Source organism: Corvus hawaiiensis, chromosome 13 (genome assembly GCF_020740725.1).
Source record: "Corvus hawaiiensis isolate bCorHaw1 chromosome 13, bCorHaw1.pri.cur, whole genome shotgun sequence".
NCBI lineage: Eukaryota > Metazoa > Chordata > Aves > Passeriformes > Corvidae > Corvus > Corvus hawaiiensis.
Window position 1 is genome coordinate 12,726,897 of NC_063225.1, and position 17,443 is coordinate 12,744,339.

General features: G+C 58.5%; 1 protein-coding gene across 2 annotated transcripts in view; it reads right to left on the reverse strand.

The window, feature by feature from the left end:
* Positions 1–17,443, reverse strand: part of RASGRF1 (Ras protein specific guanine nucleotide releasing factor 1) — a 29,683-nt gene that overhangs the window by 3,956 nt on the left and 8,284 nt on the right. The window contains exons 2-22 of one of the 2 annotated variants that reach the window (XM_048317764.1): positions 16,957–17,063; positions 15,921–16,068; positions 12,714–12,806; positions 11,773–12,026; positions 11,400–11,479; positions 10,816–11,009; positions 10,311–10,420; positions 9,554–9,672; positions 8,926–9,086; positions 7,991–8,054; positions 7,591–7,727; positions 6,824–6,906; positions 5,958–6,167; positions 5,110–5,480; positions 4,668–4,793; positions 4,390–4,560; positions 3,942–4,054; positions 3,237–3,349; positions 2,596–2,656; positions 650–753; positions 200–284 (exon numbers count right to left, since the gene is read on the reverse strand). In XM_048317764.1, the coding sequence (XP_048173721.1) occupies positions 200–284; positions 650–753; positions 2,596–2,656; positions 3,237–3,349; positions 3,942–4,054; positions 4,390–4,560; positions 4,668–4,793; positions 5,110–5,480; positions 5,958–6,167; positions 6,824–6,906; positions 7,591–7,727; positions 7,991–8,054; positions 8,926–9,086; positions 9,554–9,672; positions 10,311–10,420; positions 10,816–11,009; positions 11,400–11,479; positions 11,773–12,026; positions 12,714–12,806; positions 15,921–16,068; positions 16,957–17,063 (2,904 nt within the window). Of the gene's footprint in view, positions 1–199; positions 285–649; positions 754–2,595; positions 2,657–3,236; positions 3,350–3,941; positions 4,055–4,389; positions 4,561–4,667; positions 4,794–5,109; positions 5,481–5,957; positions 6,207–6,823; positions 6,907–7,590; positions 7,728–7,990; positions 8,055–8,925; positions 9,087–9,553; positions 9,673–10,310; positions 10,421–10,815; positions 11,010–11,399; positions 11,480–11,772; positions 12,027–12,713; positions 12,807–15,920; positions 16,069–16,956; positions 17,064–17,443 lie in introns of both variants that reach the window. The other variant, XM_048317763.1, reaches the window with a different exon arrangement.

A 17,443-nucleotide genomic window follows, 5' to 3' on the forward strand; every position in this document is an offset into this window, starting at 1 on the left:
CACAGCAGTTTTCAGATTTCCCAGCGCTGCAGCAGCCCCAGAAGGAGCAACTGCACCAGGAGATGCTCCACCTGCACTGGGTCCCCGAGGCAGGTAAGGCCCGTGGGGCAGGTGACCCTCACACACCCCAGGCCCTGGGGCAGGGGGGCTGAGCTGCCTCCCCTGTGCCCATCCCCCTGTGCCCTGCGGCTGCACCTACATCATTGAAGTGCTTTGTATTCTTCATGATGTATGGAGTCCTCTCATTCTTCTCCAGCTTCATCCAGCCTTGCCCGAAGAACTCTCTGCAAACCACAGTGGCCAGGTCAACTCTCATTTCCCAATTTTATGGGATGCTCAAGCCCTACAAGCTCCACTGCATCCACACAGGATGGAGATCCCAGGGTCTTTGCCCCCCACGCTTCTGGAAAGGGACCACATGGATGTGGTTGAAAATGTGATGGTTGTGGGAGGGTCTTCCTGAGCCGATTACCTTGGGGATGCCGGCAGAGAAGCCACAGGGTCAGGACTCAAATCTGCACTTGAGCCAAGTCTGGGCTACTGGCAAAGCCCAGGGAGGCTTTGCACTCTCTGGGGTCAGCCCAGCCAGGCTGCCTGTGAGCCTCTGGGTGACCAGAGCGACCTTTCCTGACCAATGGGGATCACTCACTCATATGGGATCTTCTTGAAGACCAGGTGATCCAGCAGTGTCAGCTGTTCTGCGATCTCCAGGGCTGAATGGTTTTCAAATGGTTCTGCTTTGACTCCCTCGGCCTGCAGGACAGAGGGACAATGGGGCTCACTGCTCACTGTGCAGGAGCACAGTGAGAACTTCCACGTGTCATGAACGCAAACCCAAAGCCAAGGTCGGGCTCCCAAGCCAAGGCTTTTCCCCAGCGGAGCCGGGGTATGCGGTGCTGTGCTGGTCCAGAAGCACCGCAGGCCACAACACATCTGTGCCACGCAGTGCCAGCTCCTCCCAGCCTTGCAAACCCCACGGATTTACTCACACAGCCTTTTGGCTGCTTAATTAACAAAGCACCCAGGGATCCCAGCAGGAGCACCACTGCCCCTGCCTGCCTGCTCCTGCCCAGTAGGGGCAAGATGGCTCTTCCAAGGGATTTCCAGAAAAGCAGGGGAACAGGGATAACCCCTGTCCCCAGTGCCTGGCTCTGGCCAAGCAGCACTCGCAGACACGGGTGGGGCTCAGGGTGCCCCCCACATGGAGCCACCCTGGGGGTGACAGCCAAAGCCTGAGGTCCAGACCTGCGTGGAGTCACTGAGTGGTGACTGTCCTCAAACTAATGACAAAGACATCACTGAGACCCGATCCTCAGTCACAGCTCAGGCCAGCACCCAACATGCCCCCACAACCACCCCCACACAACAGCACTAGGACGAGGCTGGTGCCACTCCCTGCAGCACTTCCATCCCTGCTGCCTTCAGGGAAAAGATCAGCCACCAAAAAAAAACAAACCCCACAGACATCCCGCCCAAATAAACCCCAAACAGCCCTGATGACACAGAAGAACCCCCCAAGGTCAACACACACACGCACACAAGGGCCCAGCACGAGGCAACAGCGCATTGCACAATCTCTGGGGACAGGGGTTGTGAAAGCTGTGGCAAACAAATACCAGCCAGGTTCCTCCACAGCTCCAGGGCCCCTGGAGAGGCTGCAGGGGCACTTGGGGGTGCAGCTGAGGGGCACACCCCACCAGAGCCCAGGGGGGCAGGTGGTACCGGTGGCACCTGCGCAGGGCAGGGGGCTGCGGGCACCCCAGAGGTACCTGCTGAGGGTCAGCACAACACACACCCTCTGCTCATGGTGTGCACCCCAAAACCCAGGGCACCCTCCTGTTTCCACCATGCCTTTGACTGCAGATCGCTGCTGCTCAGCCTGAGGAGCAGAGCGAAGCCCCCAGGGCTTGTTTGTTCTCTTCAGAGGAAGTTCCCAGAACACATAGTTATGGGCAACAGCTCAAACAAAGCCCAGGAGGGACTGCCCCCCCCGCCCCCGAAGCCACCGGCAGAGCCAGGGGACAGAATCTTGTGTGTTTCGGGTGCACCAGGCCAGCTTCAAGTGGCTCTTGTGTTCTTCTGGGAACAGATTTGGTTGGGGTTTTTTTCAATGCAGAAAGGTAGGAAGTGCTCTGCAGCCACCCTGGGGGTTCTAAATCCATGGCACATTCCCAGGGCTCTCCTCCCGGGAAGCAGCACTGATGGCTGAGCCAGAGCCCATCACTTGGAACTGGAGCAGGTTTGGGGACACAGAGGACACGATGGGAACCCCCGGGGCTTTCCCATATGCCTCCAGCAGGCAGAGGCAGCAGCAGGCAGGTGTCTCCATGCCCTCTCCAGCCATTCTACTGACTGCAGGGGGAATAATGTGCCTGTGGGCTGGTTAGTGTTGCCTCTGCCTGTAACAGATCCAGCTGTGCTCACAGCTGGCCCCTCTCCAGAAAGCCTTTCCCTGCTTTGCAGCTGCAGCCTGACACGGGGCTTGGAGACTCACTCTTCCCCAAGCTGGGTGTGCCGGAGCATCAGGACCTTTGGCTGTTCCCCTTCCACCACCCCAAGCCACCAGGGGCAGGGAGGGAGGAAAGGACTATTTACCATCTGCACAACCTCCTCCAGGGTTATCTGGTTGTCTCCTGGATCCTCCTGCGTCAAGGTCCTATGGCATGGAAAGAAAGGATTACTGCAGCTGGGAAACCACCAGACCCACACAGCTCCAACAGGGCAGCATGGCTCCAAGGACTTGCATGGATCAAACACTTGGCCTGTGTTTCATGAGAACCCTTCAGTCCCATTTCTCATTTTAAAGAGAAAAACGCTCCTTAGCCAAGGCCACGTGGTCCCACGTGTCAGCCCTGCTGCAAGATGAGTGCCCTGCCCTCAGCATGGGGTGGGCACACACTGAGTGCCAGAGCCGCCCTGCTCAGCACAGCCCCTGACCATGGGAGCCACGGTGTCACACCAGCACCCAACAGCAGCAAGGGCCACGCACCCACTGGGTTCAACACTGAACCTCGGCCACGCACCAAGGGGGTCATGGTCACACCCACCACGTCCTGATGGCTGAATGCATCCAGCACCACCCATCCACCTCCCCATCTTCCTCCATGGCACCTCCCAAGCCCCTGGCACAGTCCCTCCTGGAGCCCTCATGCCTGCTGTGATCCCAGGTGAGAGCAGAAACAGCCAGCAGCTGGCACAGTGTCAGGAAAAGCCACCGCCTGCTCACAGCCGTTCACCTTATGATGTTGGCAGCCGCTTTCCTCTCCTGGGTCAGGAGCTCGGGGTCATGGATGACCTCCTCCAGGAAGCCGATCACCCGGAACTTCAGCTCCTCATTGGTCTCAAAGTCCTGCCAAAGCCGACACAGCCATGGAATTACTATGCTGGGAGTGACATTGATCCCAGCAGGACTGCTCCTGTCACCCAGCTGGGACAGGGACTGCCTCTTCCTGGAAAAATCCCAGCACAGGAAGGCACCAGGCTCACTCAGTTCCATTGCATCGGCATCACCAGGCCTGGGAGAGCTGCGTGACTTCCCAGTGACAACCAGTACAGCACCGCTCCCACTGCCCCCAGTCACCAGTGCAGGGAGGGACAGGACAGCAGGGAAATCTCCCAGTGCCCGAGCCCTGACCCCATCCTGAGCATCCCAACTGGCACCAAACCCAGAGACTCCCCTTCCTCTGCACCCAGCTGGGGGGTGATGGCAGATCCAGCTCCCCTCCTCTGCACTCCAACTGTGCCAACACTGGGAGGTGACCCCTGTTCCCCTGCTGGGGGATCCCAGCTGCTCGCTCCTCGCCATCTACACTCCTTTGCTTCATTAAAACCTCAGTGCCAAATTGCCTTCTCAGCTGAACCTTGGCTGAGCTACCCGGCATGCAGCTGAATTCCTGGTGGCAGGGTGGGAGGGAAAGAGGGAAGGAGCCCCCACCACCCACCTGTGAGTGTTTGGACACCCAGTGCCGCAGCACATTGAGGACACGGTTGGTGGCTGCTCTCCGGATCACGAACTCCTTGTCTCCGTTCCGCTGGTCCGTCGGGAAGCCTGAAACTGCCAGTGAACCCTTAGCACAGCACAGCTCCCTGAGGAAGCACTCACAGCTGCTGTAGGGCTGCCGAAGGAGCACCCTCCTTCCTGAGCACCCCTGAGCTGCTGCATCAGGAGGCAGTGGGACACCTGGGGCCACCTGTAACGTGCACATCCCTTGGGCAGCACCATGCCCAGACTCCCGGGACATGGCCTGGAGCAGGCACTGAGCTCTGGGGGCTCTGGGGGCTCTGGGTTCCCCCAACAGGGCTCTTCCTGGCCACAGTGCGCCTGGAGGGAAACGCATCTGGGAATGGTGGAAATGGGCAGCCCAAAGGCACTCCCTTGGGGGCAGGTACCTGCACTGGCGAGGGACATCCTGCGGTATTTCTCCTTGGTGGGAGTCCCCTCGTTGGCCCCCGCCGTGGCGATGGCAAAGGCGGAGGTAGCGGACAGGGCGCTGCGGGTGCTGTCCAGGTCCCGGCAGGACGTCATGACCACGCCGTTGTTGTAGGAAAACAGTGAGAAATCTGCGGGAGAAGAAATCCAACAGCCTTGTGGGCACCGCTGCTCCCCACATGTGCCAGCCCCCCACCACACAGGCACCCCCAGACCTGGACCTTGGCTCACTCATTACCTGATGAATTTTTGCACTTGATGGACTTGGGAGTTGTTGGAGATTTCGTTGGGGAAGTTTCAGCTTCTGCTTCATCGCTGTGGTTGGGATCCGTGTCCGACTCTTCCCTGACAGACACCTCTGAGCCTGGGGGGAACAAGGAACCCCTTTACACCCACTGCACACAAATACAGCCACGTTTTAGTTCTTCCCAATTTTCCTGAAGTCTAACCCATTCCAGCTTTGGATGAGGCCACCATGTATAGAAAAGGTACAGAGTTCTGCCGTTTCTGTGGGATATTTTGGAACAGGTTTTTTGTTTGAGGTGGGGGAATTTGGGTGGTTTTTTTGCTCTTGTTATTAAAAGTTACTGAGGTTTCAGGAGGCAGGAGCTCTCTGTGCATGCACCTAAACTGGCCCCTCTGCGCCAGAGCCCCCCATCCCCAAACCCGCAGGGACTCACTTTGCTTGCCTGGCAGCGACTCCTCTTGCTTTTCTGAGGTCGCTTCTCCTTCATCAGGGATTTTATTGGGATAGCTACTGGACACGTACAGCTTGTTGATGTCCAGAGTGGTCTTGCTGAAGGGGGCCATGGAGGAGTACACACCGGCGTAGCCATTGGAGGAGCAGCTCAGCGCCGCCAGGTCCAGCGCCTTCCCCCCCGTGATGATGGGGATGTTGAGGGACAGCTTCCTCCGGCGGCTGGGGGACGAGGACTTGGTGATGGAGAGTGGCGGCGGTGACGAGAACTTGCGGTTGGCTCTGGGGGACTTGGGAGGCTCCCCATAGAGCAGCTTGTTGTTCTGGCTGTTTGCAAACAGGAGCTCCAGGGACCTTGGAGAGACAGGGAGAGGCTGAGCTGGCACTTGCCCTACCCAGGAGATTGTGGGGATCCCCCCATGGCACTGGGATCCCGGGACATCCCCCCAGGTACAGCAGAGCCAACAAGAGCCCCACCACCCCGCGGCCACCACTTGGCCCTCCCAGGAGTGGGGACATCTGCAGAGCTTAGATTCATCTCCTTGCCCTGTTTGGGGGTGTCACAGCCCATGAGGAGCAGGTGACACAGTCCCAGGGTGGCACCAGGGCTGGGCAGGTTTGGGGCACCGAAACAGCAGGCAGGGGATGGAGGAGTGGTGGCACAGTCCCCCCAGATGCCATAGGTCCTCGGGAGACAGGACAGGTCCCAGGGCAGCATCGGGGCCAGGCAGGGTGGGGGTGCAGAGACTGGGGACAGAGAGGGGATGAGGAGCAGTGGCAGGGTCCCCCCACCAGGGACAGGAGAGGTCCCAGGGAGCGCTGCAGCCTCACCGTGCAGGGATGGCACTGATCGGCTTCTTGTAGATGGTGATGAGCTTGTCGAGGACGACGAGGGCGGTGGTGAAGACGCGGTAGGAGTGCAGGAACGTGTTGAGGAAGTCGATGCTCAGGAAGCGCAGGTCCGTCAGCCTCTCCAGCAGCCGCTCCACACTGGCATAGCGGATCTGCAGGACCTTGCAGGAATTCATCGTTTTACTGAACCTAATGTCAACATCATCACAATACAAGCTGGCATCAGACCTGCAGAGAAACAAGATATCTGTGGTTCCAGCCTGGAACGAAACCAAGAGACCATGGAAAGCGGTGCAGGAACGAGCCTTGTTCATATGGGGTGTCCCCATGAAAAACGCAGCTGGGAATGCTCCCAGGGGAAAACCTGGAAGCCCACACCCTGGAATGGGTGGAGTGCTCGGCAGGCAGAAAGATGTGGATGGGCCATCCCCGGGTGCACACAAACCAAGCCCCTTCCCCTGCCTGGCAGCAGGGAATGGGGCAGGAACACCCCTGTGCTGCCCCATCCCACTGGCTGGGACCAGCCCTCCTTGTCCCACACGTGTCCCAGCACAGCCTTTGCACCCCAGTGCCTACAGGGATGACAGCCCCCGGGCCCCTCCCTTCTGGCACTTTTACCTCCTCCTTACTACTGTTATTTTCCTCTAAACTCTCCACTTTGACATTCCCACCTCCCCAAGCACATCCCACACAAATCCCTCAACAGCTTATTAACGCTCCTAATCACCACACTGGAACAGCCCACGGAGCACACAGGGAGGCTGCAGGGGTCCCAGGGAGGTCCCAAGACTCCTGGCAACGTTTGGCTGCCACAGGAGCTGTGTCCCAGCCCTCTCCACACTCACTTGATCATCTGGGGCACGGTGACCTTGGAGTTCTCCTCGAAGGCGTTCATCATCAGGCCGTTGCAGCGGATGTTGTCCACGCACTGGAAGAGACACGGGTGGGAGGAGAACAAAGTCAGGGTTTGGCTTTTTACCAGACACATCCCTGCTCACTGCATCCCACCTCCAACACGAGAGCAGGCAAGGCCATGGCCCAGCAGAGGCGGCAGGGAGCAATCCCTACTGAACTGGGAGCTCTGCCACTTCCTCCCACCTGGGAGAAACGTCTTCAGGGTCATTTGCAGAAAGCAAATGAAGAGCAGGTGGAAACTGTACCATGTGTCGGAGTCAGAGGAGGAACCCACATCCCAGACCAAGGTGTGCAGGAGGGCAGTGACGGGACAGACCCCACTGCAGCTGTGTCACCTTCCTCCTCCACCTCCTCCTCCTTGAGCCACCAGACACCTCAGTGGCAATGGCCGGGCTCTGGGTGCACCCTGGCTCCCAGTCAGCCCCAAGGAACCCCTCTGCTCCCCCTGGGTGGATACCCAGGGCTCAGTGCTCCACCTAAGCAAAACCTCAGCCTGCAGCAGATCCCGACACCCCAACAGCACCAGGAAAGCTCCATAGGGCTCGCAGTGGGGCCACAGTCACACAGCAAACCAGGAGTTAACCTGGGTGCCCAAACCGATGCCACAGCCCAGCAGGGATCAGCCCAGCAGGGATCCCATGGCAGCTCCTCATCCTGATATCTCCACACACAACACCCCCTCCCTGCTGGGTCCTACCTGGCTGATGTCACTGGTCCATGCAGCCTTCTCCTGCCTGGACGAGGCCACGAGGATAACGGTGAAAGATGAGGAATCTTTTGGCTCCACCACGATTTTGAAGTCAAGGTGGTCAATGTCTTGTCCTGATGTTTTGGCTTTGGAACAGAAAACCCCACAGAGTGATTGGGAAAGCCTTTCCCATCCCCTCTCTCCCAGCAAGGGCTTTAGTCAGATTCTAAGGTGGGTTTATTCGGGTTTTTGTGGGTTGTTGGCTGCCCCAGGAAGGTCAGGTCTGTCTAAGTGTGGGTCTGCTTGGTTGTCAGTAAATAATTAACCTAATTAAATCTCAATTGTGGATTCCTTGTATCTATTGGCACCTGAATTCGATCCACCCCCCACCCACCTCCCCACCACGTACCGTCCTCATCGGTGCTCTCGGGCTCCTCCACCAGCGTGCAGTCGATGAGTGAGATCACTCCATTCTGCAAGGGGGGCAAGATGGGCTCAGCAGAGGGACCCTGGGGGCTGGGGATCCCCCGGCCCCCCATTACAGCCCCCACCCAGGGCGGGAGTCATGGTTCAGCAGTGGGACCCCCCCCAGGGGCTGGAGGTTCCTCTATCCTCGGCCCCCACCCCAGGGATAGGGACAGGTCGATGCCCCCAGGGAGGGCACTCACAGCCCAGGGGACGGGGGGGGGGGGACACACAGCCCATGCCCAGCACAGAGCCTGCTTTCACTGGGGAAAAAAATCTGTGCCCGCTGGGATCTCTGGGTTTTCCTTGTCGAACTGATCAACTAATTTGTTTATAAATTATTTAATAGGAGCTTTAAATTTAATTTTCCCGAAGTCTGTTGTTGCAATTATCAGCTCTTTGCCACGGACTGTAATTCTTCAAACTGATAATTTAATGCCAGTAACAAGCAATTTCTGTAAGATTCTTGCTCAATTAACTGCCAAACTTCCCCAAATAAACACAGGAGCCCAGGGAGCAAGCAGAGGAGCCGGGAGCACTACAGACAGTTTGGGCTGTGATTCCAGTTTCTTCCAGAATAGACTGTCAGCGTTTCTGCTGCAGATCAGGGTAAATTCTTTTATCAAGATCTTGTAGTTTCTCATCTCTCCCGTGACTCAGCTCCGATAAGGACCACGTGAAACAAATCCGTGTGGCCGCAGGCTCCCAGCCCAGCACTCCTGGGGCTGCGCCAGGGGAGGGTGAGGTGGTCCCTGGACCCCTCTGTCACCAAGAGCCCGGCCAGCTCAGAGCACAGCTGGGCCACCCTCTGCCCCCTCCCCAGGGCCGGGGAGCAGCAGCAGCCACCCACCCCTTGCCGGGTCCCCCTGGCGCCCTCACCTTGGTGAGGTGCAGCTTTCCCCCGGAGCCGCGGGTGCAGATGATGAGGTGCTTGGAGAAGAGGAAGCACTGCCGCTCGCCCTCCTTCCTGAGCGACAGCGAGCCCAGCCGGCCCCGCGTGATCTTCCCCTTCTCCGACATCGGCACCTGGATGAGGGACCCTGCGGGGGCAGCTGCCATCAGCCCCGGCACCGGGGCAGCGCTGCGAGGCACGGGCCCACGCGGGACAGCACCGAGCGTGTCCCCGAGTGCCAGGGCTGGGAGCAGCCCCCCAGGTTATGGTCACCCAGCAGCTGAGAGGCACCAACCATGGCCCCCAGCCCACCCTGTACCCACATCCCAGGGCACCCCACCGGCACTGGGAGCTCAGCGTGGTCCTGCTGCTTCCCTGGGTGGGGAAACAGCCAAAATGCACCTCCTGCGCCATGATGTGGAAAAACACAGTGACAAAACTGCCTAGAAGTGCCAGAACTGCCTGAACGTGATGTGCTTCTGATCAGTGAAAACTAAGAAATTAGTTATATTTTTAAATTTCACAGGCCAGCAGAGCACACAGGACAGGGACAGGGACAGGGACATGGGGCTCGTGGTCACCGCAGAGGGGAGGGAGGTTGGCACCGACACAGACCTTGTCTGACGAAGGTCTGGCTGGTGTCCAGCAGGATCTCACACCCCTCGATGATCATCCTCTCTATTGCCAGGTTTTTCCGAATATTTTCAGTCTCACTCACTTCATCATGCATTATCCTGAAGGAGGGAGAGGAGGAAATTGGAGCTGGGATGGGATCTGCACAAGTTTTCCCAACCCCTTTGGACATATGGTTGGGCTGCAACAGGTAAAACCAAAACTGAAGGAATATCAACGGAATTACAGCAGTATCCACCCAGAGAGAGTCAGGAGCTGTACATCTGCCTGGACTGTACCTCCAGGCTGATAAATATTGAAATCTGAGTGCTTAGAAAACACAAAATTCAGATTTAGGGCAGACAGATCCCCCCATCGCCAGCCCCCTCTGATATTCCTGCTCCTTGAGGAGTGGGAAAAGGGATGGAAACTCTTTACAGAACTTAAAGTGCACTGGTGGGTTTGGCACTGACACCCAGAACACTCCAATCCATGGGCTGGGGGGGGAAGAGGATAAAAACCAGGGAATTATGGCCCATTCCCAAGTGCTCATGTGGAGATCTCGGAGTCACTTGGTGCTGTCCCATGGGGCAGCCCCACCAGTCCTGCCAGCCCTCAACAGAGGACAGAACCAGACACTGAGCCATCCCAGTCCTCCAAAGCCCTCATTTCATCATCCAGGAGCTCTGGGAAACACTGCCCCCGGCCAGAAACAGCCAGGACCCGTCCCACACCGCAGGGATGGATCAGCAGCTCTTACCTGGACAGCTCTTCCAGCTTGGACTTGGCATAATCCAGGCTGTTCCTCTCCACGTGTTCGTGGGGGGTGTGAGCCAGCAGCTCGTGCAGTGTCAGGATGTACCTGGGGATCTGCAGCACGAGGGAGCAGAGCAGAGGTCAGTGGGGGGCACTGGGGCCAGCAGGGGCCCACCCTGGGCTGCTCCTGCCATGGCTGGGGACACTCTGGCCAGGGACACCCTGACCTGAGAGGTTAAAGCTTCAAAGCTGCTTGTGCCAAAGCTGAATGAAGAGGGGGAACAATGTGGGGCTGTGCCCTGCTGTTCCCTGTCCAAGTCCCAGAGGTGTGGGGTAACCAGGGAACCAGCAGCACCCAGAGTCCTCCCTCAGCAGGTGGTCCAGCCCTGGGCCACCTTCACCCAGGCTTTGCCTCCTCACCATACGATGCCAGCTGTGGGGATGGGGTTTGCATTGCCTATTCCATCTCCCTCAGCATCCTTGGGGCCAATCCTGGCTCCAGTGGTCACCTGGAACATGGGGTAGGTGAGGAAGGTCTCCAGGGTCCTCTCCTCGCAGTCAGGCTTGGCCTCGTAGTGCTTGAGCAGCTTGTCAAAGTCCCGGTTCTGCTTGCAGTGGGCCAGGATCTGCAGGCTGTACTGGTGGTTCCGCACGAACTCCTGGTAGATGTTCAGCATGGGCAGCAGGATGTCGAACAGGTCGGCTGCAGGCAGAGCAGGGCAGGTGGGTGGGATGCACCGGCCCACGCCTGCGGCCCAACACAGTCCCCTGATCCCCTCACCCACCCAGAGCAACCCTGAGCTCTCCTGCTCCTTGTGTCCCCCCAGCTCTGCCCAGTTTGAGTTGGAAGAGGATCTAATGGGACACAGCGATGCTCTCCAGCATCAGCCTCCTTGTGCACAGTCCAGTCCCACCTCCCACCTCCCGGCAGAACCAGGAACACCAGAATTTGGCTGCCCTGGGGTTTTTTACTCTGTGGCTGACATGACCAAGTGAGGACGTGGTGTGTGGTGTGTTTTGCTGCTGGTTGGCAAATGCCTGTGGAGCTGCAGAAGGAGAAGGAGCAGCAGGAGGAGTAGGCAGCAGCACTCACCCAGCACCAGTGTGGGCCAGCTGGAGATCCGTGCCTTCAGGCCTTGGTAGAAAATTTGGTGCAAAAACATGATTGTTTCACTGGAAGAGGAACCAAGACAGGACTAAGCCAAACCAAGAACAGACAGATGAACAAGAGGTAAATAATAAGGAATTAGACAAAATCCTCAGCCCAGGGGGAGCGGGGCAACCCTTGAGCTGGCTGGGAGACAGCTGCTCAAGGCAGTGCAGAGGGTTCCTGGAGGCACAGGGAGAGAGAGAGCTGCAGGCTCCCAGGGAGCCCTGGCGCTGAGCACCCAGGGCCCAGGGAGGGCAGCAGGTGTCCAGAGCTGCTGGGATGTCCCAGAGCTCCTGGAGCCCAGGATGGAGCTCACCTGTTGAGGAAAATGCTGCTGACATCATCATGTGTGATGGGCGGCTTCTTGGAGCTGGCAGCCATCCGCAGCGGCCGCAGGAAGTTGTTGACGAGGATGTGGAGCTGCTGGACATACTCGGCCTCAGCCTCCAGCATGCTGAACACCACCTGGTTCCTCTTGCGCATGCTGTCAGCATGGGGGGACCTGATGTAGTCCTGAATGATGGTCTTCCACTTCCTCCGGCACAGCCAGCCCCGCAGGAAGCTCTGCACCTGAGGGAGCAGCAGCTGGGAGTTAGGGACAGGACTGGGGGCCAGGCAGGCACCCTCACTTGGCACGGGGCAGCCGGGAGGTTCCCTGGCTCTGTACCGAGCTGTTGCCTCTTCCTGGTGCTGCTCTGAACTCTCCAGGCTGGGAATCCAATGGCTCATTTGAATACCTGGCACAGGGTGCCCAGAGAAGCCGTGGCCGCCCCATCCCTGAAGTGTTCAAGGCCAGGTTGGATGGGGCTTGGAGCAACCTGGGATAGTGGAAGGTGTCCCAGCCCACGGCAGGGGGTGGAACAAGATGAGGTTTAAGATCCCTTCCTTGTGTAACTGGGCACCTGCAGCATGTCCCGCTCTGTGCCCAGAGCTCCGGCCCCCAGTAAAGGGGGTGCCTGGGCCGGTCTATTGCTCCCTGTGGGAATGCTGCTGGGGTGATGGCTTTTCCTTTGCCAAAATAAAAGCTGTGACAACCATGGGAACAGAAGTCAGAGGGGCTGGTGGTGCAGGAGCCAGCACTGGCCAGGACACCTCGTGCCCTGCTAACAGACGGGCTCCCACTTGGGCAGAACACATTTTCCTCCTAAAAACCCTGCTGACCGAAGCACCTGCTCAGACACCCCCTTCAGCCCCCCAGGGAGCGTGTCTGCTGTGCCTGCTGGGACCCCCCGGGTGCCAACCCTCACCACCACCCACCTTCTTGATCTTCTTGATGTCGCTGTCATCGTCACTGGGCGCGCTGCTCTGGCTGGCCTGGATGCGCTCGTGGTCCTTGAGCAGGGATGCGATCTGTGGGCACAGAGGTGAGCAGCTGCCTGGTGCCACCCAGGGGCCAAGGGCATGCCAGGGGCCGAGGGCATGCCAGGGGCCGAGGGCATCCTGGGCACTGAGGGCATCCCAGGGGCTGAGGGCATCCCAGGGGCTGCCCCTGTGTAGGGGAACGGTGTGAGCCTCCGGTTTAACAACAGACACGGACACATCATGCTGGGTCTGTCTTAACGGGCATCACAGACTCATAGAACCACAGGCCCACAGAGTGGGCTGCCCACAGAGGGCTTTTCAGACTGGAAAAGCCCTCTGACATCATGAAGTCCACCTGATCACAACACTGCCAAAGCCACCACTAAGCCACCATTGTCCTCAAGTGCCACATCTGCATGGCTTTTAAATCCCTCCAGGGATGGGGACTCAATTGGTGGATGAAGCAGATGAAGAAACCTGCCAGAGCTGTCAGGGCGCCTCAGACTGTCCCCAACACCTCAGTTGAGGAGTACCCCTGAACACACTGCCAGCACCGGGACCTGGAAATCCTGCCGGGTGCCCAATCCAAACCCCATCCCTGTTCCCCAAAAAAGCCTTCACAGCGAGTCAAGAAACACAACTTGGAGAGAAAATGGCAGAAAAACCTCGAGCATTTGGACCCCAAAATGTGCAGGCGGGGAGCAGCCCCCCCAGCCGTGCTTCCCGCACATGTGGGATCACAGCCATCAGCTCCCGGGTGTTGGTTTCGCTGTTTCTCCCTGTACTTTCTCTCCCTCCTCTGCTCATCATGTGTCCCGGCCCCCACGGCCAAAACCACTTGGAAAGTGACAGGAAAAGGCAAGAAAGCAGCACATGTGCCATCCAGCACGTGGGAAATTGGGAAAATGTGATCTGGATTTTGATTTTATAGAAGAGAATAGAAGAAAACAACTTGGAAAGAGGACTCTCTTGTGGGGGGAAAATGTCCCATTTTGGACAGAAAGGAAAAAAGGTGGAGTTTGGTGTCTGGACTGTTTGGAAAAAGCAAGAACACGCCAGAGCTGGTGGCCACAGGCTCATGGTCACCGAGCCCGCTTCTACACATCTGTTTCACCACATTTCATTATATGGATCAGATGTTAGAGGAGATTTTAGAGCTTTTTGCTTTCTATGTGCTCTCCCAGGGAGCCCTGAGTCCTCAGGACCCACTCCACACCCCCTGCACTGAAGGTTTTGTGGGCACCAAAGCCACCCCCTGCCAGGATGGAGGGACCCACAGAAGGGGGTTGACAGTGCCATGGTTTTATTCTGGTTTCTTTTTTTTTTTTAATTGAGTGAGCAAAATTTCCACATTACAGTAGGAGCTGATAATTTGATCCCTGCTTCAAAGTATGGGGAAGAGTGAAAACCCCCACACCAACCAAGGTGACAGCAGTGTGTCTGAGCCTGGGGAGGAGATGCTGCAGCTGTGCTCAGCTCGTTCCAGGGATCACAACATCTCCCACCTCCCTGGATCCAGCTCCTGGGGGTGCTCATTGTCCTGCCTTGGTCCCTCAGGGGGTTGGGGATCACCCTGACTTGGAGGCTGGACCAGACCTGGGGAGCAGGATCAAGGTCCCAGGAGAACACCCCTCAAATGGGGGGGCACAGTCTGCAACCAGGGCAGTTTTAGGGCTGATCTGTTCTGCTGGAGAGCAGAAAGAGCACAAAGCCAGCACTCCTGGGAAGGGTTTGTGGCACCTCAGCCCTGCAAGACTAAAAGAACCTTCAGCACACCCCAGCACATGGTCAGGGATTGCTATTGACCAGCCCATTTGAACCCAAAAATTCAAAATTTAAGGAAAAGCCCACCATTAGGACAGGTGAAACCACCCCTGCCCTCACTGTCTCTTCAGATACCTCTTCTGGGGCAATTTTGAGGTTTTGAGTGATTTGGCATCGAGGTCTCAGCCCTGCCAACCCACTCGTGGCTGCCCCCACCCCGATGCCACTGCCCACCCCCCTGCCAGGCAAGAGGAGGGGGCTGGCAGCAGCACTGGCTCTGGGGTGTGCCAGGGTGCCCCACGCTCACTGTCGCCACTGCCCACCCACCGCAGCAGCAGTGCCAGCAGCACCCGCAGGCAGAGCCCAGGCGGTGAGGGGCACCCGGGGGGCACAGTGCTGCAGGGCAGAGCCAGGCAGCACGGGGGTGGCCAGGAAACAGGGGATACCCCACTGCCGAGCATCCCCTCTGCCAGCGAGCATCTCCCACAGCACCAGGCAGCCCTGTTACCACCGAGGGTTCTCCCTCTGCCGAGCATCCCCAGTGCCACAGAGCAGACCCCCACCGAGGAGCATCGCCCCCAGTGCCAGGCATCTCCTGAGCCTCCTCCTCCCAGGTGCCCCAGGGACACGCGTGTCCCTCGGCACCGTCTGCTGAGTCATCTGTGCACCTTGCTGCTGTCTGCCATACCCGGCCTCGTGTCACCCTTCCCACACCCGGCAGGGAACTGCTGCCAGAGCTCCCGGGGCACGCTGCAGGCAGGGGCTCCCCGGGCTGATCCCACAGGATTGCACAGAGCAGCATCCGTGTGGTCACAGCGCCAAGCACAGCGAATCCCTGGGGTTCCGGGGAGCACGAGACACCCTCTGCCCCGCTCAGGTGTGCCCCACTGCAGAGCTGCCTCCTGCTCTGGGATCCCAGCATCAAAGGGACGTGGAGCTGCTGGAATGATTCCAGAGGAGGACACGGAGAGGGTGGAATAGGAGGGTCTGTAAGATCCCTTCCAGCCCAAACTGTTCTGGCATTCTAGGACACAGCGACTGTTTTCTTCGCTTACAAGAGGCAAGGACCAGCCCCGGTGCTCCTTGCTGGTGAGAACTCTTCCCTATTCCAACAGCTTCCTGGCTCCAGGGATCATCTCAAGCCCCCCACACGCACAGTGCTGGGATGGCACAGCTCACAGCCACTTGCTTCATCACTCCTGCCAGAAAAATCCCCAAGGGGGGGGCGATGCCCTCACCCCTCCTGCAGGAGAAGGGCCAGCCCGGTGTCACTAAAAGAAGCAGAACCACACCAGCGGTGCCACCCCCAGCCCCTGCCCACACGGGGATGCCACCCGCCCTCCCACGGGTCACCCCAGGAGCGTCAGTGCATCCACAGGGCAGCACCAGGCGCTTCACCTCGGCCTTGAGGCGCTCGATCTCGATCTCCCCGTCCTCGATCTGCTGCCGGAGTTGCTTGGCAACGGTCTTCTCTGTCTCCACGATCTGCAGGAGATGGAGGTACTTCTGCATCAGCGCCTCGTGCTCTGTCGCCAGGTTCCTGTAGCTGCAGCAGACACTGCCGTGAGCATCCCTCCCCTGCAGACCCTGTCCCGCGGCCCCGGCATGCGACCCCAGCATCAGGGGCTGCGGTTTGGCAAGGGCTCCTCCTTTCCAGGGCCTCTGGCTCACACCCCAGCAGGGGGAACAAAGCAGGGGGCAGTTTCCACAGCTGGGAATGCTGCTGCTCAGAAAGGGCCCATCTGGTGAGGATACGGGTTCCCACAAGGGGCAAACGGAAAGGACAGAGCAAACTTTAATGAAATCAGAGGAGACAAAAAAAGATCCCCAAACACCCATGGACGAACCTGTCACCTGCCACATTCCAAGAGTTTAAGAAGAAGAAGACCACATGTGGCGCAAGCACCTACAAGTCCTACTCTTGGCAGGGGCTGCAGGGGATGGTGTTTCTCCCATTCCTTGCACACAGCTCCCACCTGATCCCACACCTCGCTGCCAGCCCAGCACTTCCTTCCCCCGAGGGGCATCTGCACTGTGCTGGCTCCTGACTGCTCTCCATGGCAGGTGGGCTATGCCAGCACTCCCATGGCACAGACAGGATCCTGGACAAACCCCTTCCTGACCAGGTTTGCTATCCCAGGTGAATCCCCTCCAGATGGGCTTTGAGCCTGAGGGTGAGTCAGGCATCCCTCTGGCACCAGGCTGGGACAGGCAGTGCCAGCCTGCCAGGGTGACCAGTTGCATGGGACAGGGATGGGAATGGGGACCGGGGAACAATTGAACACAGCCCCCACTCAGCATGAGGGTCCCCACCATGGGGCTGGGAGGCAGAAGTGTCCTGCTCTGCCTGCTGGCAGCGTCTTGCCCCCCCCAGCCACCCTCAGCACGGCTTCACCTCGATCCCTCCCCACACACACACAGGCACAGGGCACACCTGGCGTGAGCTATGGCTGCCACCCACTCGTCGCAGTCCTTGGCATCCTCGGTCCTCAGCTCCAGGGTCTTCTGGTTCTCATGGTTGAAGTTAACAGTGAAGTAGTGCTGCGGGGGCGAGCACAGGGGTTACGGTTATGCCCCACACAGGGCTGGCAGAAAGCACTTCCTGACCCACCACAGGTTGGGTCGTTGAAAAAAAACATGTTTGGAAACACCAGGAGCCCGGCCACAACGTGCTGCCCTCAGCACAGCCATGCCACTGGCGAGGAAAATCCAAGGGGAAATCCTGCTGGGCAAAGACCCAGCTTCAGGAAAACCTAAATCTACCAAACCCACTTAAGTCCAGGGGGACTGCAGTCCTGAATATGTGGCAACCACCCTGCGGACACCCTCACCTGGGGAATGGGCAGAGGAGCAAGGATGCTGAGCTGGAGCTGCATCCACACCTGCATCCACAGGTTAATGCTTGGACTCAATGGTCTTAG